The sequence below is a fragment of the Rhinocladiella mackenziei genome (assembly GCF_000835555.1).
Source record: "Rhinocladiella mackenziei CBS 650.93 unplaced genomic scaffold supercont1.6, whole genome shotgun sequence".
In the NCBI taxonomy this organism is placed as follows: Eukaryota; Fungi; Ascomycota; class Eurotiomycetes; order Chaetothyriales; family Herpotrichiellaceae; genus Rhinocladiella; species Rhinocladiella mackenziei.
Genome location: NW_013550599.1, coordinates 34,151 through 52,172, shown reverse-complemented (window position 1 = coordinate 52,172; position 18,022 = coordinate 34,151). Strand labels below are relative to the sequence as shown.

Below are 18,022 nucleotides of genomic sequence, written 5' to 3'. Positions count from 1 at the left end.
TTGAGAATTCAAGTGGAATGCAAATATGTTTGCTTCCAATAACTTATCCCCGGTGTTAATGCCTACTAGATTATAGAAGGCGTCCCACGAGATGGATCCCTTCTTTAAAAGCTCACGTAAAATCATCGCTCCCTCCTTGTGATAACGACATTTAGGAAGAACTTCGGCGGACAGGAGTTGTACTCTGGCGTCATAAAACATCGTCTGGCGCGTAGCTAAAAGGCAGTGAGAAATTAATTCTGTTTTTTGCATGTTGTACAGGTACCCTCAAATGCACCGTTTCTCTCAAGTTTGTCTGCGATAGACTTGAGGTGTATCATGTAGCCACCGACGAGGTTATAAATTTTCGCTGCCTGCTCCCCATCGATATTCCGGAGTTTGAGGTACTGTAGAGTGTCCTCTTTGCTCACATCACTAATTTCGATGATTTTCCCTCTTCTCGACCATGAACTTCTCTCTATAGCACTTGATCAGCATATAACCAAAAAAAAAAAAAGAGGTCTCTAGACATCCAACATGATTAACTTACTCATCATGCGACCTAGTACTTGGCCGTCACTTAACACAAACACAACGACGGCTGTTCCTTTATCGGCAACTCCTGGGTGAGTCGGTTCGCATTGTCGACTATCAAGACGGGAATTTTCCCGTACTCCTGCTTGTACTTAATGGCGAGACGAGAAAAAACCCGCAAAACTTCTCCTAATGATGCCGCTACATATCAATTAGCCTCAGGCAATGCTCATTGAAAGGAACCGTAGTAATTACGTTCGCTAGGATCGATCAACCGATCTAGATCCCACCCCAAAGACGTTTGCATCGCCCTGACAACATCGGCCTCAAAACTGCATCGAATCGGCATATCGACATATACGACACCCTTAGGCTCGTCCATGCCATTCACGACGAGCTCGATCAGGTCTGTCTTTCCGGTTCCGTAATCTCCGATAATAAGGGGATAAAGACGACTTCTTTCCCCTGGTGTGACGACATTTTTTATTTCCTCTATAAGGCCCTTGCGTGGGATAGTATATTCAATTGCCTTCTGAAATATCGGTCCCATTTTGAGCTTATCATAGATTGTAGATTCGTGTGCAGATTCGTGCGCACGTCTCCGAAATTCCTGGTACCAATCTCCCCAGATTGGCTGAGTGGCATATGTGGTGAGAGTCTTCAGGTAATCAGTATGTCTTAATACATGCCAGGGAGCCTTCACATACAAGACCAACAGTGATCAAGCCGCCAGCCAAAACGCCTGTCCGGACATTGTTCCAGACATGGCCCCAATCAGTAGGGGAGTACCAGTTCTTTCGCTTATGCTCGGGTCTAGAAGATTGAGAATCCTTAGGAGATCTAGCAGATTTTGGAGAAGGGGTAGAGGTCGAGTCTGAGTATGATCTGAGAGTCTGCAATGTAGGATATTCAAGTTTGAGGACGGTCCGAGGGTAAACATCGCTCCGTCGAGGTGTCCGAAAGAGTAGACGAGTCTCAAAGGCTGCATTAACCACGAACTTGGATGCCATGGTTACAATGATACATGGTGCCTTTGGGGACATCTTGATGAAAATTTCCGGCTGGTGAATGACCGCTAAGCGAATGGGACAGCGAATGAACTTTCCACCACCCTATGTGCGATGGACTTGCTCTTGTCGAACAATGAGTCGGGGGCCATAGGGACTCTTGGCACTAGGCTTCAGCAGGCTCCCTATGATCCTACGCAATGAATTTGTATCTGCCACACGCCCAGCTCTGTGTGTCTGTCACAGAGAACTCTGGATCACCTGCTGGCTGTGACCTCTTTCCCGTAACACGAGGCTTACGACGAATTAGCCGTGCGTGAGGAGGCAGGCCAACCCCCTAGATGAGAAAGATGGTGCACTAACATGACCAGCATGAGCACAAAACGGCATCACGAAGACGCCAGAAAGAGGAAGAACGAGGGAGCCAAGTTTAGCTTTGATCGCAAAGAGGATCGCTGGCGATCCCGCTCGCCGCTTGACTCCCGCCTCGAAGCCGCAGCGGGGGCTACCTTCCGAACGAAGCGTCATTCCCGATGGAGATCGCCGAGTAGTGTTCAAGAAGCCCTAGATAAGATGGAAGCCAACAGGGAAAAATAGGCAGGAGAAGAAGAGCGGCGGCGTAACTTTCGAGACTGGCCAAGTTACCCTCGCGTGGGTTTGAGGACACCAATTTAAGATGGCCGGTACTGTTCCATGGCAAGGGGTGTCATGATCCGGAAATGGTTCGAACATATGGGCTGCATCAGTCTAGAGAAGATTACGGCATTCCTTGAAGAATGGGATGCGTACAACAAGGAGGTCCATGAGTTCAGCAGGAAGGTGATGGGCTGGACCGTTAACCATCACGCGCAATGCTGAGCCGGGCAGTGTCGTCGATAGTGCTCAGGGGAATGTTGACTGCTGGCCTTCGATTTCGCACTGCCATCCTGCTTCCACAAAAGGCCCAACAACTTTCAGCTTCGCTTTCTCGCAGCACCAGTAAGTGATGTGATGCAGCTACCTGCACAAAGGATGGCAGGATGAAATGAGGGAGCGTGGTAGTTGTCGAAGTCGAAGCATCTCATAGAAAGGAACAATGATGGAACGACTAGTCATTCGCCTCATTTTTCATTTATACACAATGATGGAGGGAGGCCGCTGGACTGATTAAATTCGAGGCACTTACTGACATCGCTGGTGGCAGAGAGCGGCCACTAGATGCGTGCCACGGATTTAAAGAGGGAAACAATTTGACGCGAGGTTACGAATGGACTGCATTCCTAGGATTCTTCTTGACAGAGGTTCGATCACTCAAACTACGTCGGAGGTGCAGGGAAGTCGTCGGTTCCTCCATTCAAGTCGTGATGTTTATGGACATTGTGTTATGGTTTGTGCAGGGAATCGGAACTGGCCATTCTTATCCGTCGGCAATCATCTCTGCATATCCGAGACCAACGATTTTTCAATGTCTTCCGTTGCTGGCAAAAACAGGCCATGAAATTAGCTTCGGGGACGGGCAGGACGGAAAGATAAATACGGGCTGAACTCGTTGGCCGTTGCGCAATAGTCGTTAGAAATATACTTGTTCAATGTATCATATCGACCTCTGATGTCATATTCAAGATATTTGACAAAAATAAGCTTCGCACGAGAAGTGAATTTAGAAACGGGAAGAATGGCTGAAAACGGAGGGCATGAACGGTAGCACCGTACTGAGGAACGGTTTCTCCGAGCAGATGGACGGATCCCCCCTGACCGCCATCCAGGGACCTTTAAGTATCCCGACCTTTCCCAGGAGCCTCCTGTAGTCTATACCCTTCTCCGCGAAGAAAGACCATCCGTTTTGAACCTCGATCTAGGAGCAACCACCATGTCCACCCCCCACGTTCCGCCAAGCGGGGTGTGGGTCCCAGCAATCACCTTTTTCGACCACAGCACTGACACCCTGGATATGGAATCCCAGGCGAAATTCTACACCTACCTGTCAAAATGTGGTCTGGCCGGGCTTGTTGTACTCGGCACTAATTCTGAGACCTTTCTGCTGACGCGTGAGGAGCGGAAGACACTCCTGGAAACCGCTCGGAAAGCATGCGGGCCATCATACCCCATCATGGCCGGCGTAGGCGGCCACTCAACGAAACAAGTCTTGGAATTCATAGCGGACGCGGCTGATGCCGGCGCGGACTATGCCTTGGTTCTGCCCCCAGCGTATTTTGGTAAACAGACGACACCGGCCGTGATCGATGGCTTCTTTAATGATGTCGCCAAGGAGAGCCCGCTCCCCGTCGTTCTCTACAATTTCCCAGCTGTTTGCAATGGCATTGATCTAGACTCGGCGACCATCGCCTCTCTGGCTAAGGCCCACAGCAACATCGTTGGCGTGAAGCTGACCTGCGGCGCCGTGGCCAAGATCACGCGTCTTGTGGCCGAGCTCCCGTCGGAGCAGTTCGCGACGTTTGGAGGACAGGCGGATTTTCTGATCGGCGGCTTGGCTTCTGGCTCCATGGGAACCATCGCTGGGTTTGCGAATGTGTTTCCCAAAACCATCGTGCGGATCTACAACCTGTACAAGGAGGAGAAGTTCCAAGAGGCAATGGACTTACATAAGAAGGCTGCCCTTGCGGAGCAGTCTTGCAAGGCTGGTATTGCGTCCGTGAAGTATGCGGCGGCCCTTAACACCGCTAAGGCTGCGGGAATTGAAGGGGCTCTGGAGAAGTTGAAGCCGAGACGGCCATACGTAGAGCCCTCTGACGCGGCAAAGAAGGTCATTGAGTCACAAACTGCAGGCTTGGTGAGTATTGAGGCAAGTCTCTAGCCGAAGATGAAAACTTCATTTGTGATCCGTGGCGACGCCGAGGCTTTTGGAGGCATTGTACGCTTCGTACACGCTTCGAAACTATATAGTCTGACGGTCCCTTCGAAATAGGACAAGTCCTCCGTAAAATCACACTTCTTCAGCCGCTTCAAGATGAAATGAGATGGAGATAGGCGACTTTTGTCGTCGATGACTTGTGGATGGTTGGGTGTTGTCATGATGTTTATTTGACTGGCTTCGTTGGGCGGCTTGCTGATCGGTTGCTGGTGTCCGGTTCCTAGAATGCACACAGTACAGAAGCTACTACTTCTCCCCAAAAGCAAAGTCCTTTATTAGTTTCTTAAGCTGGGGACAGCGACGGGAGTCACAGCATTTTGTTGCGGCGGGCCTGACGATTCTGAGGGCAGCGCAGAGAAGACCTTCATTGGTGTCCCCTAATAAATTTTGACTATGCGACTACATATACGTTCCGAGTAAGTTATCACCGTTGTGAAAAAACATTGTCGAAAATCCATTCTCAAGTTGCTCGCTCTTCCTCAACCAAGGCATTTACAGGACATGCTTGAACAGCGGGGATTTGTCTCCCATGTCAAACAATTCTTCCTCCGTGTACTTGACTCTCGCCTCCTCCGCAATCTTCGCCTTCTTTGCATTTGCCACCATGTAACTCCACTCAAGCAAAAGAGCAACAATGAGTCCGGTTCCACCAAATGCCAAACTGAGACCGAACCCTGTGTAGTATTTGGGTTTCTCGGCTTCGATATACATAAAGCTACCCACGATGCCGCCGACATTGCCGACGCAGTTCATGAGCGCAATACCAATAGCTCGTCGGGAGGCAGGTGCAATGTTGTTTGAGTTCCAAGAGGCAGCCGCTGCTTGAATTGGATAAATACCCATGACAGCAAAAACGACCGAGAAGTAAGCTACTCCTTTCCTTGTTTCGAGAGCTCCGTGCAGTGATATGACAATAGCATAGCCAATTGTTACAATGATCATGGGTATTGCCACAAAAGGCATTCGCCAGTAGAAACGATCGGAGAGTCGCGCAAAGACGATAGCCGATATCGCACCGGCAACATATGGAGGAGCCGAAGTAAGCTGGGCATTGGTTGAGCTGAAACCCATGGCTTTGGTGATGGTCGGAAGGGTGAACTTGGTACCTGGTCGCACATGTGAGTTAGTTGCACGCTTCATGATGCCTCACCGAAGAGTAGTCCTACCATAAGAAAGAGCCGACTGGCACAGCAAGAAATAAGCCTGGACGTAAACCCTCCAGTTCATGAGCACCATCTTGAGGTCCCTCCATTTGACGCCGGATTCCTCGTGGAAATTTCCTCCCTGCTTGATGAACATGGAGAGCTCCAAGTATCGGATTTCTTCAGGGCTCAGCCAGCGCGTGGATAGAGCGGGAGTGTCGATGAGCAGGAAGAAACAGGCAATGCCGAGTGCTACGGTAGCAAGACCTTCTAAGAGGAAGATCCATCGCCATCCTTCGAGTCCAGCAATACCGTCCATTTGAGCAATAGCCGCAGCCAGCAGGCCCGAGAAAGCACCAGACAGTGCGCTTGCGCAGTAAAAGTAGGAAATCCGAGTCGCCAAGTCCTTGGGCATGTACCAATAAGAGCATAGATAGATGGCGCCGGGGAAGAATCCAGCCCTACCATCCAAGGTATTAGCGCAGTAAGCCAACCGGCCCATATCTGGAACTGACTCGAAAATACCGAGCAAGACCCGGGTAGTCATCAGACCACCGAAGTTCTGAACCAAGCCCGTGCAAGTCATTACAATACCCCAGCTAACGATGAGGATACCAAGGTACACCGAGGGGCGTTTGAATTTCTTGAGCAGAATGTTACTGGGAACTTCGAACAGAACATAAGGGATGAAGACTGTTATACCGTATGTCAGTACGTCCACTGCCTAGGCACTGAGTGAAGGCCTCGGGACAATACTCACAGATAGATAGGACAGTGTTGTACTGCACACCCGTCATGCCCAAGTCATCGACCATGCCCTCTATCTTCGCATTGCCAATGTTGGCACGGTCGATGTGGCAGATCAAGTACAGAAGTGCCAACATAGGGACGAGTCGAACATCAACCTTCCTAGAACGTTAGCCACCGTTATTTTTGTGAAAGGACCGAAGATTTTCACATTGCGAAAGACTTTCTTCCGCTTTTCCTCGGGGTAGTTGGAAAAGAACTCAGCATCGTGAGAACTCAAGCCTAGGACATGAAAGGTTCCAATTTCAATGACTTGAGATGCACCCTCCAGGTGAATAGCCTCCTGGTCGACGATATCGACATCATCCTTCTCGAGTGACTTCCTGGGAGCCATGGTGGTGAGAAATTAAGTGTTATAGTGCCTTCGACTAGCTTAGAAGGTGTATTGCTTTGTGACAGCTCCTCGATGACCAAAGGGGTCCCGAACCATATATGCTCCCCGCCCGCATTTTCGGAAATATCACTACGCAAGGTAGACACACCATCGGAACTTCCCCGCACAGGATTGCCAACTAGTTCTGCAATTAATATTTTAGTTAGTCTCTCATCTTCCTGATTGGAAATTCTTCGCAACACGGAAATGCAAGATGGTAAGGGCGGTGGATCATCCATTTCCGTGTGGCTAGACTGACCTTTTACGGATAATCGTCCAACACAGCGTCATCCATATCCCGTTCCAGTCGGCTGACATCCGTTCAAGTCATATGATTTGACTATAGCTTTCACGTGGAACGTGGTGCCATAACTTTTTTCTTTAATGTGTTCGTGCAGATGGGGACGAAACCACTCCAATATCTACGCAACAGTCATTTTGGTAAACGCAAAACACGGTGGCCGCGGTCTCAATCGGTATCAAATCCCGGTTGAAAAAAAAAAGAGATCAGTCAATTCCCGTTAAAAATATTTCCAGTTCTCTGAAGCTTGCAACCTCTGGTGTCAAACCCGGACGATCATAATCCTGTACCTTGGAATTAGAATTCATGTCTCAACGTGTCAATATCACAGATATCATCATCACGCCAGTGGCATTCCATGATATGCCACTGTTGAATAGTGTGGGTGTGCATGAACCATTTGCATTACGCAGCATTATCGAGGTCGTCACGGATGATACTTACGGGCTGGGCGAATCGTACGGAGACTCAACCCACCTGGGTCGTCTGCGAAGAGCAGCCGAACAAATCAAAGGCCTCTCAGTGTACGATACAAATTCCATATACCAAATATGTGTCGACTCTCTAGCAGGCGACATCGGTACTGGTGGTGATGGTATGGCCGGCATGGTCACCACCGCATCTGTTGCTGATAAAGTCTTCTCCCCCTTTGAGGTTGCATGTCTCGATATACAGGGCAAGCTGGCAGGTGTACCCGTGAGCGATTTGCTCGGTGGCCGTGTGAGAGACAATGTCCAGTACTCAGCATACCTCTTCTACAAGTGGGGAGGACATCCAGGTGAGGCAGACGATGAATATGGCCCAGCACTTGATCCAGCTGGTGTGGTGAAACAAGCGCAGAAGATCATCGACGAATATGGCTTCAAGGCGATCAAGCTCAAGGGTGGGGTTTTCCCGCCCGCTCAGGAGGTCGAAGCAATCAAAGCATTGCATGCCGCATTTCCTCGTGTGCCACTGAGGCTTGATCCCAATGCTGCGTGGACCATTGAGACCTCGAAATGGGTTGCCAAGGAGTTGGAAGGCATTGTCGAGTACTTGGAGGATCCGGCCCCAGAAATCGAAGGCATGGCCGCTGTGGCCAAGAATGCCCCGATGCCCCTAGCTACGAACATGGCCGTGGTCGCTTTCGACCACCTCCCTCCTGCCATATTGCAGAATGCTGTCCAGGTGATTCTATCCGATCATCACTTCTGGGGCGGCCTGCGCAGGTCTCAGACACTGGCGGCCATCTGTGCGATCTGGGGCATGCGGCTTTCGATGCATTCGAACAGCCACTTAGGTATCTCGCTCGCTGCCATGACGCATCTGGCGTCTGCCACTCGTAATCTTGACTACGCTTGCGACACCCATTGGCCGTGGAAACGTCGCGATGAGGATGTCATTGTCGATGGAGCTCTGAAGTGGGTCGACGGTGGAGTGGTTGTGCCCACTACGCCCGGGATAGGGGTCGAACTCGACAGAGAGAAATTGGCACGACTTCACCAGCAGTATCTTGACTGTGGGTTGCGAAAGCGGGATGACACTGCCTACATGAAAAAGTTCCAACCAGAATTTTCCCCCCAAACTCCGAAGTGGTGAGATAAAAGGCCCTGTCAGGCGGCCCATGATATTGGCAGTGCCAAATCAATAGCTCTAGATCATTAATTAGCTCGTTATTCAGCATGAAATGGTCATCGAGGACGCCGGTACATCCATTTCAAAGCTCTTGCAACGGATATGTGATCCAGTTTCCGATCAATTTTTCGTGCTTTTTTCAATAGCTGACATGATTGCGTTGCCATCTGGAGAAATCGAAGCGAGACTACCATTAAATACTGCATAGATTGTAAAGGGGCGATATGGAGATGTTGAACAATGGGCAGTACCCCTTTACTTGGAAAAAGGTTACCACGCCTATGCAGGATATAGGGGAATAGGAGTAGAAAAGGGGCCAACAAAGCGTGTATATATACTGACAATCCGGCGGGACCAGTTGCCAAAGGGAGAGAGAATTCAAACCGATTCGTCCCAATTTGAGCAATCTCACTGACCAACTGCCATAGGCGACTGAAGTTCGTGAAGCGGGAAGCCTTCCGTTGCGGGAGTATTGTCTTTGGGCCTACTGAGGCAATGGATTATGAACTGGAGATTGGTTGCAGCGGCAAGGGTTTCGCAGCCAGTATTTCGCCGCGGGTTGTCACCCTTGATGCGCTAGAGCCGTTGAAGCTACGAGTGTCAGAAAGAGATGTTCCGTTCCATCCCATCTAGACAGCAGAGATCAAAAGGCCAGTGTTGAACGGCTGAACATGTAGCCAGGCTCCTTTAGTGGGAAAAGGGGTCAACCAAACGTCAAACAAGGGAATTATCATACCAAGGCTCCACCACTGAAACGCTGATAGAAGTTCCACGACACTATGCGAGAGTAATACTAGCCGCCTTTACTGGTCTTTGCTTACTTAGTAGCGCACTAGACTGTCGGTGGATTCAAGTTGGCTACGGCGATGTCTTGGCCACAGGAACACTCTCTAGCCCCCAAAAGACGCAACACCGGTGTTTGATGGAACTGACCATGGGTGGCCGAAAGGCATTTACTCTACATGATGGGACATACCATGCAGGATGGAGATGTCGTTCGGAGAATGTATCGGACCTAGGTCGTATTTGCTCTTGATGATATTCTCAGACAGGAATCGTGGATGCGGACCTGCGTGAAACGGCCAGAAGGCACCATAGTTGGAAATGCTTTATCGGCCACAGCTCTTGGGGAGGTCAAAGTGCTCTCGGCCACAGGAGTCGCTATCATTGCATGGGCATGTAGTGAAGGTCCCCGTTTATAGTCAGAAATAGGCCACATTATAAAGCAAAAGGTCGTTACATCCCCAGGTTCCCCCATTTGCAAAGCTATCGCAACGGAGGAAAAGGACACGTGAAAATACTGAGTATAGTCGGCAGCAGCTTATTGGCGTTAATTTCCTTAAAGCTGCTAACGACCCAGGCAAAACTATAAACATCGTAGCTGAACTCCTGCTAATCGGACACTGCCCTCGGGCATAATCTCGGGGGAGTTTTAGGCGCGCAAGGTTTCCTACCGAAGTTCTCTGCCCGCCCCGAAGCCTTGGTCTTTACGGTGTTTCGGAGCGGCACTTCGGGTCTCTTGCTCAGCGGTTTTCCTTGAGACCTTGGACCTGTTGATAAATATTTGAGGATGTTACCTCGCTTCCAGTCGGGCTTGGTATTGACAGTTTTCGTCTTGGTCGCTGACAGTCTTCCTTGACTCAAATGTCAACCATGGTCATTATCTACAAGCAGCTCTTGGGCGCGTGTAACCTCGAGGGCAATAACACCAAGATCATAGGGATGAATTTCTTGTCCAAGCCGCTGATACTGGGTCACACTATGCATCACCTAAGCCGGCCGACGGACCTCCTCGAGTTGATGGTTCTGGCCTCACTAACCGCAGGCGTCTGTGCACCGTTTTATATCCCTTATCGCGTATCGCATTCAAAGGGCGCTAAGAGGCCGATGAACCATCTCGATGCTAGCAGAGGCCGTAGGTACGTCATCCCCTGAATGGCATCTTCGTGAGAATGCTGGTCTGTTGTTTAGTTCACTAACACAAGCGTGCAAACCAACAGCGACGGGAGGAAGTACCCACCAATTGGGCTTTTCTTCCATCTCTACGAAGCCCAATGAAATGTGAAGCCGACACAGTTGCTTGAACGAAGGCAAGAGTCTCTGAGCTTATCGAAAACTATTTCGAGATACGGGGATTCTTGCGCTACGCTCCCAGAGACAGTCCTAGCCCTAGTCCTCGCAATCTGCTCTGGTCAGTCTGATCGTTGCGTACAACCGCCGGTCCTATGGCCAACAACAGTTGTTCTCCACCTATCGACTAAATCTAAAAGGGGCGTTGCCGGTCATCTGCGTCAAGTTCTGCATGCTTTGGACTGATTTGCATGCAGTTATCACCACCGGTACGATATCACCTTGAGGTCGGTAAAGCTTGGTACGACAGCACGCTCTACCTAAGGTCTCTTAGCCTAGAGTCTGCCACGGAATGCAATACTCTGGCGCGAAATTACCATTTACCCAGTCGTGAATATGCCTTTCCATCATCGAGTCGGAGAAAGAGAAAACCCCAGGGATGATCGAAAGGCGAGTAGGGGAAAACAGCGTCAACTTAAACAAATTCAATATCGAGTCAGCTTTCGACTCTAGTGTAGCGGGGCGCTACGTGCATGGATTATGTAAGGGGCAAGCAAACATGGGTGGGTAGAAAGATGGCGAGAGCATTAAACTTTTCTTGTATTGCAGAGCTTTGTGTGTGGTTGCTCAACAGCTTTGACGACGGCATCCTCCCTGCATGACAGGCACTCAAGTGCTAAACCGTTCATCACCTTTACACTAATAGTGAACTAGGAAGTGTCTTAAGCTTCATTTTAATTAATGGCACACTCCTAAATTGGGGCGCATGCTACTCGATAGTCGAGTTCGTCGCGAGATCAGAATCGGCCTTTTTAGAGCAGAAACTGTTGAACCTTGGAGACTTTGCTGTATTTGGCTGTGTGAATGCGATCTGAGTGTATAGAATAAAACTTCTATATGAGCCAGATGTACTGATAAGTGTACGAACTAGCCTACCATACCCAAACATCGCCGCCATCACCACCACCACCGAAAATTTTGTGACAGCGGCATTACTGCACTCTTACACAAAGAATTCAAGTTGAGCGCGTATCTGGACGTGTCTCCGTGTAACAATAAGAATTCTAATTTGATCGTTCATTTAGCGTAGGTCATAAGAGAGTGCACCACTTAACGAGTAGTGCACTCGCTTATGACCTACGTTACGCACATTATGTCATTCCGTACTTAATTAAACTCTGGGCGACCTAACGGGTTTTGGGTCGAATACTGTGATAGCTCAAAACCCGTCCCAAAGCCCAACCTGACCCATAACCTGCCGGGTCAACCGTGCCCTTGTCAAGGTCTACATGAGTGCCTGTCATGCAGGGAAGATGTCGGCATCAGGATCATTGAGCAACCGCACACGAAGATCTGGTTGCTTGATTCCTCTCTGTTCTGTGAAACCAACTAAGAAAGATTCTATGCATTCCCTGACTTTTTGCCAACCCATGTCTGTTTTCTCCTTGCACGTAGCACCCCACCACAATACAAGGAAAGTACTCCCACCCTGCTCCAATCACCGACCCGTTCTATCTAGCTAGAGACAAATAGCCCATTCGAACCTTGAACACAACTCAGTTGAAGCCGTGACACCATCAACCTTCTTTTTCCGAGCGTCTCCGAAACGGGAAATGGTTTTTGGCAAAGTTGTAGGCTCTTTTACCGAACCGGTTATCCTCGAGCCTTTCCACTTCCTTTCCCTTCGATCGAGTATTGCTTGCCTTCCCTTTCCGCGCTTCGATATTAACCACTTCGCCTTCTTTTTCAGTCATATTCACACCCTGCTTCTGCACACTCGTCTCGCTCCCTTCCGCACTCGTTTCCATTTCTCGCTTAATTCTTTCATATCTGTACTCTTCCTCGAGACGAGAGAATGTTCTATTTATTCGAGAGAGTCGGTCAGCCAGAGCTTCGCTCTTTTGCACCGAAGCAAAGACCTGCTCGCTCTCACTCCCTTCCGTACTCGCTTCCCTCTCTTGCTCAAATCCCTCATATCTAAAGCTTCGCCAAGGTTGATAGAACGGCCTATTTCTCAGAGAGAGTCGATCGGCCGGAGTGTTGCCTGTTTGTACTGAAGCAAAAAGCCGCTCGCTCGAGCTTCCAGCATCCATGTGCTGTAAGCAGCCAAAGACCGTGTGACCGTGTCCTCGCGAATGAATCGCCCACAAATCAGGTTGCAGTCCACTTTCACTGTGCATCACTTGAATAAGAGGAGCGTAAGCCTGGCTGCCTTTGACCACGCCTAGATCGAAGAGGAGGAACAGAATAGGGTTCGCCATCTGACTGAACAGAAATTTCGTCGACTTGCGCTGAGGAGTCCTCGTCTCCAATTGGGCCAGGTTCGACGTTTCCGGGCCAACATTAATGAAGTCCTCTTCGAAGATCTCTCGAGGTGTGGTGGCATCATTCTGGTTCTTCACCTGTACTACGATAACTCCGCAATTCGATGGGTCGAACTTCTCGTCCTCTGTGCCATAGTACACAGGAATCAACAGATCGTATATTTGCTGGTCCCAAGACAGCTGCATCGCCCCGCTTCGACGTAACAGGTCGTGGCATATTTCAGGAATGACCTCGGGGGGAAGTTGTGTATAAGCTGGTACAAAATGAGTGAAGTTCATTCTGGCTTCACATATCCGCTCCGGTATCTTTCGAATTGAATCGTGATATTCTCCAGCATACAATGCCATGAGAAAGTCGGACACCGTAAAGGTTGACGCAAATTTCGGGACACGATTTAATCGAAGACCGTGAGCCCATCGAACCCAGTCGTGAGCTAGGATCAGCACTAATCGGGCATAGAGTGCTCCTTTGCGCCCCTTTTCTATTAGACCTTTCTCGAGGAGCCCCCAACAAAGTGTTTGAATACTATCCGACCAGTTAAGGTCGCTGCAGAGATACTCCATTGCTGCTCTAGCTAAGATGGGCTCTGATGGCGTCGTTGTTTCCATCACTCCAGTCTCGTGGTCCATAGATATGACCACTCTCATGAAAGACTTCACAGCTCTCTCGGTGAGGGAGACGGTAGAGGGGTTCTGCGAGCAGACATCTAAAGAGAGACGGAAGGACAGTGCAGCAAATACGTGGTTCGGATCGATGGGAATGTAATGTCCCCGCTGCTTGCCGCTAATGAGCTTCAATTTGGCCACTTCGACCACGTCTTCGTTCGTACGTGCATATGCGTACCAGAGAGGCCTGCCGAATAAGGCCATATGCTCTAGGGTCGCAAATGCCTTTAACGGCTTAAGTAGTTCCGCTTTCCTCAGTATTGGATTCTGCATTCTTCGTCTGTCCTCGACGTCGAGCCGGAGACTTACAAATGGGGGAAAGCGCATCAGTTCAGTGTGGGTCTGTGTGGAGTCGATACGAGCGGAGGAGTCCCGAACGGAGTTGCTAGTTCGGATGGTATTGCTCGACGGTACTAGGTGTCCGATGAGAGATTCTGTTGAGAGGAAGAAAAACCACGCAGGAAACTTCTTCAGATAACTAATGACTCGATCGAGCGCCATATAGAGTCCGGTGTGCGATTCGTCAGAACGATACTTTCTCATGAAACTTGACGCCTCGTCGAATACGATCACCAAAAGTGGATTCGTGTTGCTGGTGCCTCGACATTGTTGAAGAATTTTCATTAGGTTTTCAGCAGCATTGAGAAGGCTGTTCAAGGGATTAGGGCGATGTTCACTATGCGCCATTTCGAGTTGACGGTGAACCTTGTACGGTCTATCATCATCGAACTTCCCTATCCAATCCGGGCTGGAAATTAACTCTTGAGCGATCACCCGAGCTCTCTTGGCTACCGAATCGCAAAACTCGATACGCATCTTGGACCGTTGGCTCCCAGCATCTTGAGCATCGACAGTTGGTTCAAGTGTGGCCATCTCTGCATGTCTGCCGCTTGCAAGCTCTTTTAGAGTCATCGTGGTAAAGGGCTGGTTCTTTACCCAGATATGGACTGATGAGATTAAATTAGTGAGAGTTTCGGTGAAAAGCATCGATAACTTACATATCTCGAAACTGGCTTGAAGCAATGCTGTAGCGAGAGTGTAATTCCACGCTACGGCTACTCTCCTCTCCAGAAAATCACTAGATGTCCCCTGCCAGCTGGTAGGCCAGAGGACGTTGGCTGGGGGCTTGTCGCGTAGAAATGACAGTATCTCTCCATCAGGAGGTGGGAAGCCAGAATCTCCAGACTCACGAAGAATGAAGTTGATCATCGGACAGGATTGACCGAAAGTATCCGCTAATCTTGATTTACCCATGCCGCTGCTCTGGACGAATACCAAGGATTTCGCGTAATACTGGCTCACATCGAGTAGCTGATATTGCCGAATGAGGTCTCGTAACGCCATTAAGGAGTGCGGAAAATAGGAATTGTTCCAATCTTTCCGCAGGGCAGGGAGGATAGCGCTTATCTGAGCGGGGGTACGGGAGGCGGGATTGTTGGCGTTAGCATCAGCTGTCTCCTCCATAGCCCAACTCGGGAGTAGCTTATTGAACCGTTCCAGATTGTTTTCCAGCAGCCATTTGCGCAACTCGCCAGTCTTCATATATTGTAGTTTCTCTTCGAACTGTTTCGGGTAGTTTATAATCAGCCACTGTAACAGCAACATCATATTTCCTATATCTATATTTTTTGGCCCCTTTTCTGTAGTAGGAGACTTTTCTTGAGCGGCTTGAGAGCCTGACTCGGTGTGCTCCCTGTCCGGTGCTGAAGGGGTGCTCATATTGATGCTATCTGGAATGGCCAAACGTAACGAGAAGAGGGGAAATGTGGAGAGAAGAAGTGGCAAGTAACGGTGGTAGTAGAGGTGATGGATTAATTCTGATGGAATGAGTAGAAATGTTGAGAATGCGAGTTGATTTAAGTAAAAACTGAAGGAGTGACACGGCGAAGGTGACATGCCAAGCTAAATAGGCAACACCGCAAGGAATGAGAGAAAAAGTCAACCAAGTTCTTTTCCGGAATCCACTCCCCACTGTTGAGGTCGATCTATACCACGTCGACTTCAACTATCGTTTTGGGAGAGGGAACCTTGGGATGCAGCATTGACAGTTGAATATCAAGGATTTTGTCTCTCATCGTTCATCCATTTTGCCATCGAGACTGCGACGGTATTGTTGGAGTTTCGAGAATATTGATATCTGTCGACTGTATATGAACGTGCTTTTCCAGGGAAAACCGAAAATCCTCTGATGCGTGGTCTGAGAGCACCAGGCTTAGCATAAATGTCGAATCTTTGGTATCAAGCTCCACAGATAAAACAGTCGTTACGTAATCTGAATTTGTTTTTGTACGAATGTCTTGTACCAATCTATCCAACAGCAGGAGGTTGTGCTTCCTCAACAGGAGTAATGGCATTAGTGGATCGATACTCGCCGACCGTGAGACGAGGACGACGAGCTTATAGAGAGGTCGTGACCATCGCCGCGTGAATCGAACGGCGATAAGAGGCCCTCCTTACCACGACGCACCAGAGGGTCCTGAGTAAAACACCTCCCCTTCCTCCCTTTGAGAGGAGCAATGGGGATGACACATTGGTATCCGTACTAGAGGAGGAGCAGATGAACGGGATATTTTTGCGCCTCGGAGGGACGATATCGTCTGCCCATCTCCAGATGGGCCATGGACTGGATCCGATCAAGTTGGGAAGGCTATGCTAAGGGAACACCTGGCTACATGATCCTCAGATTGGATCCGATGGTGGTGGTATTTCATAGGATCCACCATCTACCCCCACCACCCTCCCTTTCGCGTAAACGCTCCATACTTGCTATATCTCTTTAATTTGTCATGTGTCAACGTGGAAATGTTGGACAGGTCTGGAATTGGTGGGCATGCCAAAGGTTATATATTCAAGGTTTGGTATAACTAGTCTGAATTCAGCCTTCATGTCACATCGAACAATATGTGGATTTCTGCCAAGGCCTCCAACTTATATTAGACTATATTCGTTTACGGGGCATAGATAAGGAAAGCGGCCAACTCCAGCAGATAGCGCTAGTTAGCTCATACATTCTTTTCCCGCCGCTACAAAAACCGAGCGAAAAGGTCCCGTGTCGCCGCGGGTTCATCATCCCGACTGAAGAACCCCTGAACACGTGCTTCTTGGCACGTGGTCCCGTGACAGAGGCTATGCTGAAGTAGCAAGATGCGCCAACGCTGCCCAAGGAACGAGACCACTGTCCCGGTCCTACTCGGCCAGATGGCCCACGGATTGGATCCGATGGCGGTGGGTGTTTCATGGGATCCGATCCGTGAACCAGCTAAATAGATATCGAGGGATTGGCTGATGTGAGCGAATCGATGGTTCACGGATCGGATCCAGTGGCGGTGACGACGGTTAGCGTGGTTTTCGATAATTAGCGCAACCCCCCGTAGCACCCGTCATCCGGAAAATCGATAATCCGACAATTCCCAAATCCTTTGCTCTGATTGGCTAAAATTCCGTACGGCGCATCCAACCCCATCGGATCCAGTCTATGAACCATCTAGGAGTACCACCTTTGTCTGCCAGAAACCCCCTGATCGGATCCAGTCCATGAACCATATGTAGACGATATTTGTCACGGGACCACGTGCTAAGGATTACGTATTCAGGGGTTCTTCAGCACTTCCTGCGTAGCATTCTATCTTAACTCTGCTACGTCTTATACCTAGAACTCGAGAATACATTGATCGTATCCTTGACCCCTGAACCCTCACAATATTGATCACGGACGATATCCCTCATCGGATCCAGTCCATGGACCACTCAGAGAGTGTCACGGGACCACGTGCTAAGAATCACGTTCTTTAGCACTTCCTGCTAGCATGCTTTCTTGACTCTCTTTGTGCTACTTGAATCTAGATGCTAGCTGGAATATATTGATTGGATCCTCGACCCTGAACCTTCACACGCTGGGTAGGAGTGGGACTGCTGGCGTCAATATCTAAGTGGCCCTTGGATCGGATCCCACGATATACCGCCGCCATCGGATCCAATCCGCGGACCATATGTTCGGGTAGGAGTGGTATATGGCGCCGGTCTCGATATCCAGCTAATAAGATAACGTCTTTTCAGCTTTCAAATCGCTTATATACGCTTGCAGAATGGCGATATAATAAGTGCCATTCCGGCGTAGTGGTCCACCCTTAATAAAGAAGTACGTCGTACCATCTAGCGCATGAAACGCAACTTTTTCCCACCACTTTCTTTACCTTACAACGACGTAGGAAAACTTGAAAATTTTGGTCGATCCAATATTAAAGGCTACACAGTAGCTATATTAAGAGTCACAGTATTTCCAAAGCACTCGTTGTTGAGATTTCTGCAATTCAATGTTGCGAAAAGAGTGTACAAAATAAGTAGGAGTCCCTTG

At 49.3% G+C, this 18,022-nt stretch overlaps 5 protein-coding genes across 5 annotated transcripts; 2 read left to right on the top strand and 3 right to left on the bottom strand.

Annotated features, from left to right (window-relative positions):
* Positions 1–742: 742 nt before the first annotated feature.
* Positions 743–1,523, bottom strand: Z518_07833 (uncharacterized protein; the record flags this gene model as incomplete). Its single annotated transcript, XM_013413576.1, has 2 exons — positions 743–1,171; positions 1,221–1,523. The coding sequence occupies 2 exons, from the start codon at positions 1,521–1,523 to the stop codon at positions 743–745; spliced, it is 732 nt and encodes a 243-aa protein (XP_013269030.1).
* A 1,846-nt stretch (positions 1,524–3,369) lies between these two features.
* Z518_07832 (uncharacterized protein) lies at positions 3,370–4,314 on the top strand (the record flags this gene model as incomplete). Its single annotated transcript, XM_013413575.1, has 1 exon — positions 3,370–4,314. One exon carries the CDS (start codon positions 3,370–3,372, stop codon positions 4,312–4,314), a length of 945 nt encoding a protein of 314 aa, XP_013269029.1.
* A 549-nt stretch (positions 4,315–4,863) lies between these two features.
* Positions 4,864–6,654, bottom strand: Z518_07831 (uncharacterized protein; the record flags this gene model as incomplete). Its single annotated transcript, XM_013413574.1, has 5 exons — positions 4,864–5,477; positions 5,538–5,974; positions 6,029–6,206; positions 6,274–6,418; positions 6,472–6,654. 5 exons carry the CDS (start codon positions 6,652–6,654, stop codon positions 4,864–4,866), a joined length of 1,557 nt encoding a protein of 518 aa, XP_013269028.1.
* A 646-nt stretch (positions 6,655–7,300) lies between these two features.
* Positions 7,301–8,572, top strand: Z518_07830 (uncharacterized protein; the record flags this gene model as incomplete). Its single annotated transcript, XM_013413573.1, has 1 exon — positions 7,301–8,572. The coding sequence occupies one exon, from the start codon at positions 7,301–7,303 to the stop codon at positions 8,570–8,572; it is 1,272 nt and encodes a 423-aa protein (XP_013269027.1).
* A 3,683-nt stretch (positions 8,573–12,255) lies between these two features.
* On the bottom strand, positions 12,256–15,387 carry Z518_07829 (uncharacterized protein; the record flags this gene model as incomplete). The annotated part of the gene is made up of 2 exons (XM_013413572.1): positions 12,256–14,615; positions 14,667–15,387. The coding sequence occupies 2 exons, from the start codon at positions 15,385–15,387 to the stop codon at positions 12,256–12,258; spliced, it is 3,081 nt and encodes a 1,026-aa protein (XP_013269026.1).
* Between the last annotated feature and the right edge of the window lie 2,635 nt (positions 15,388–18,022).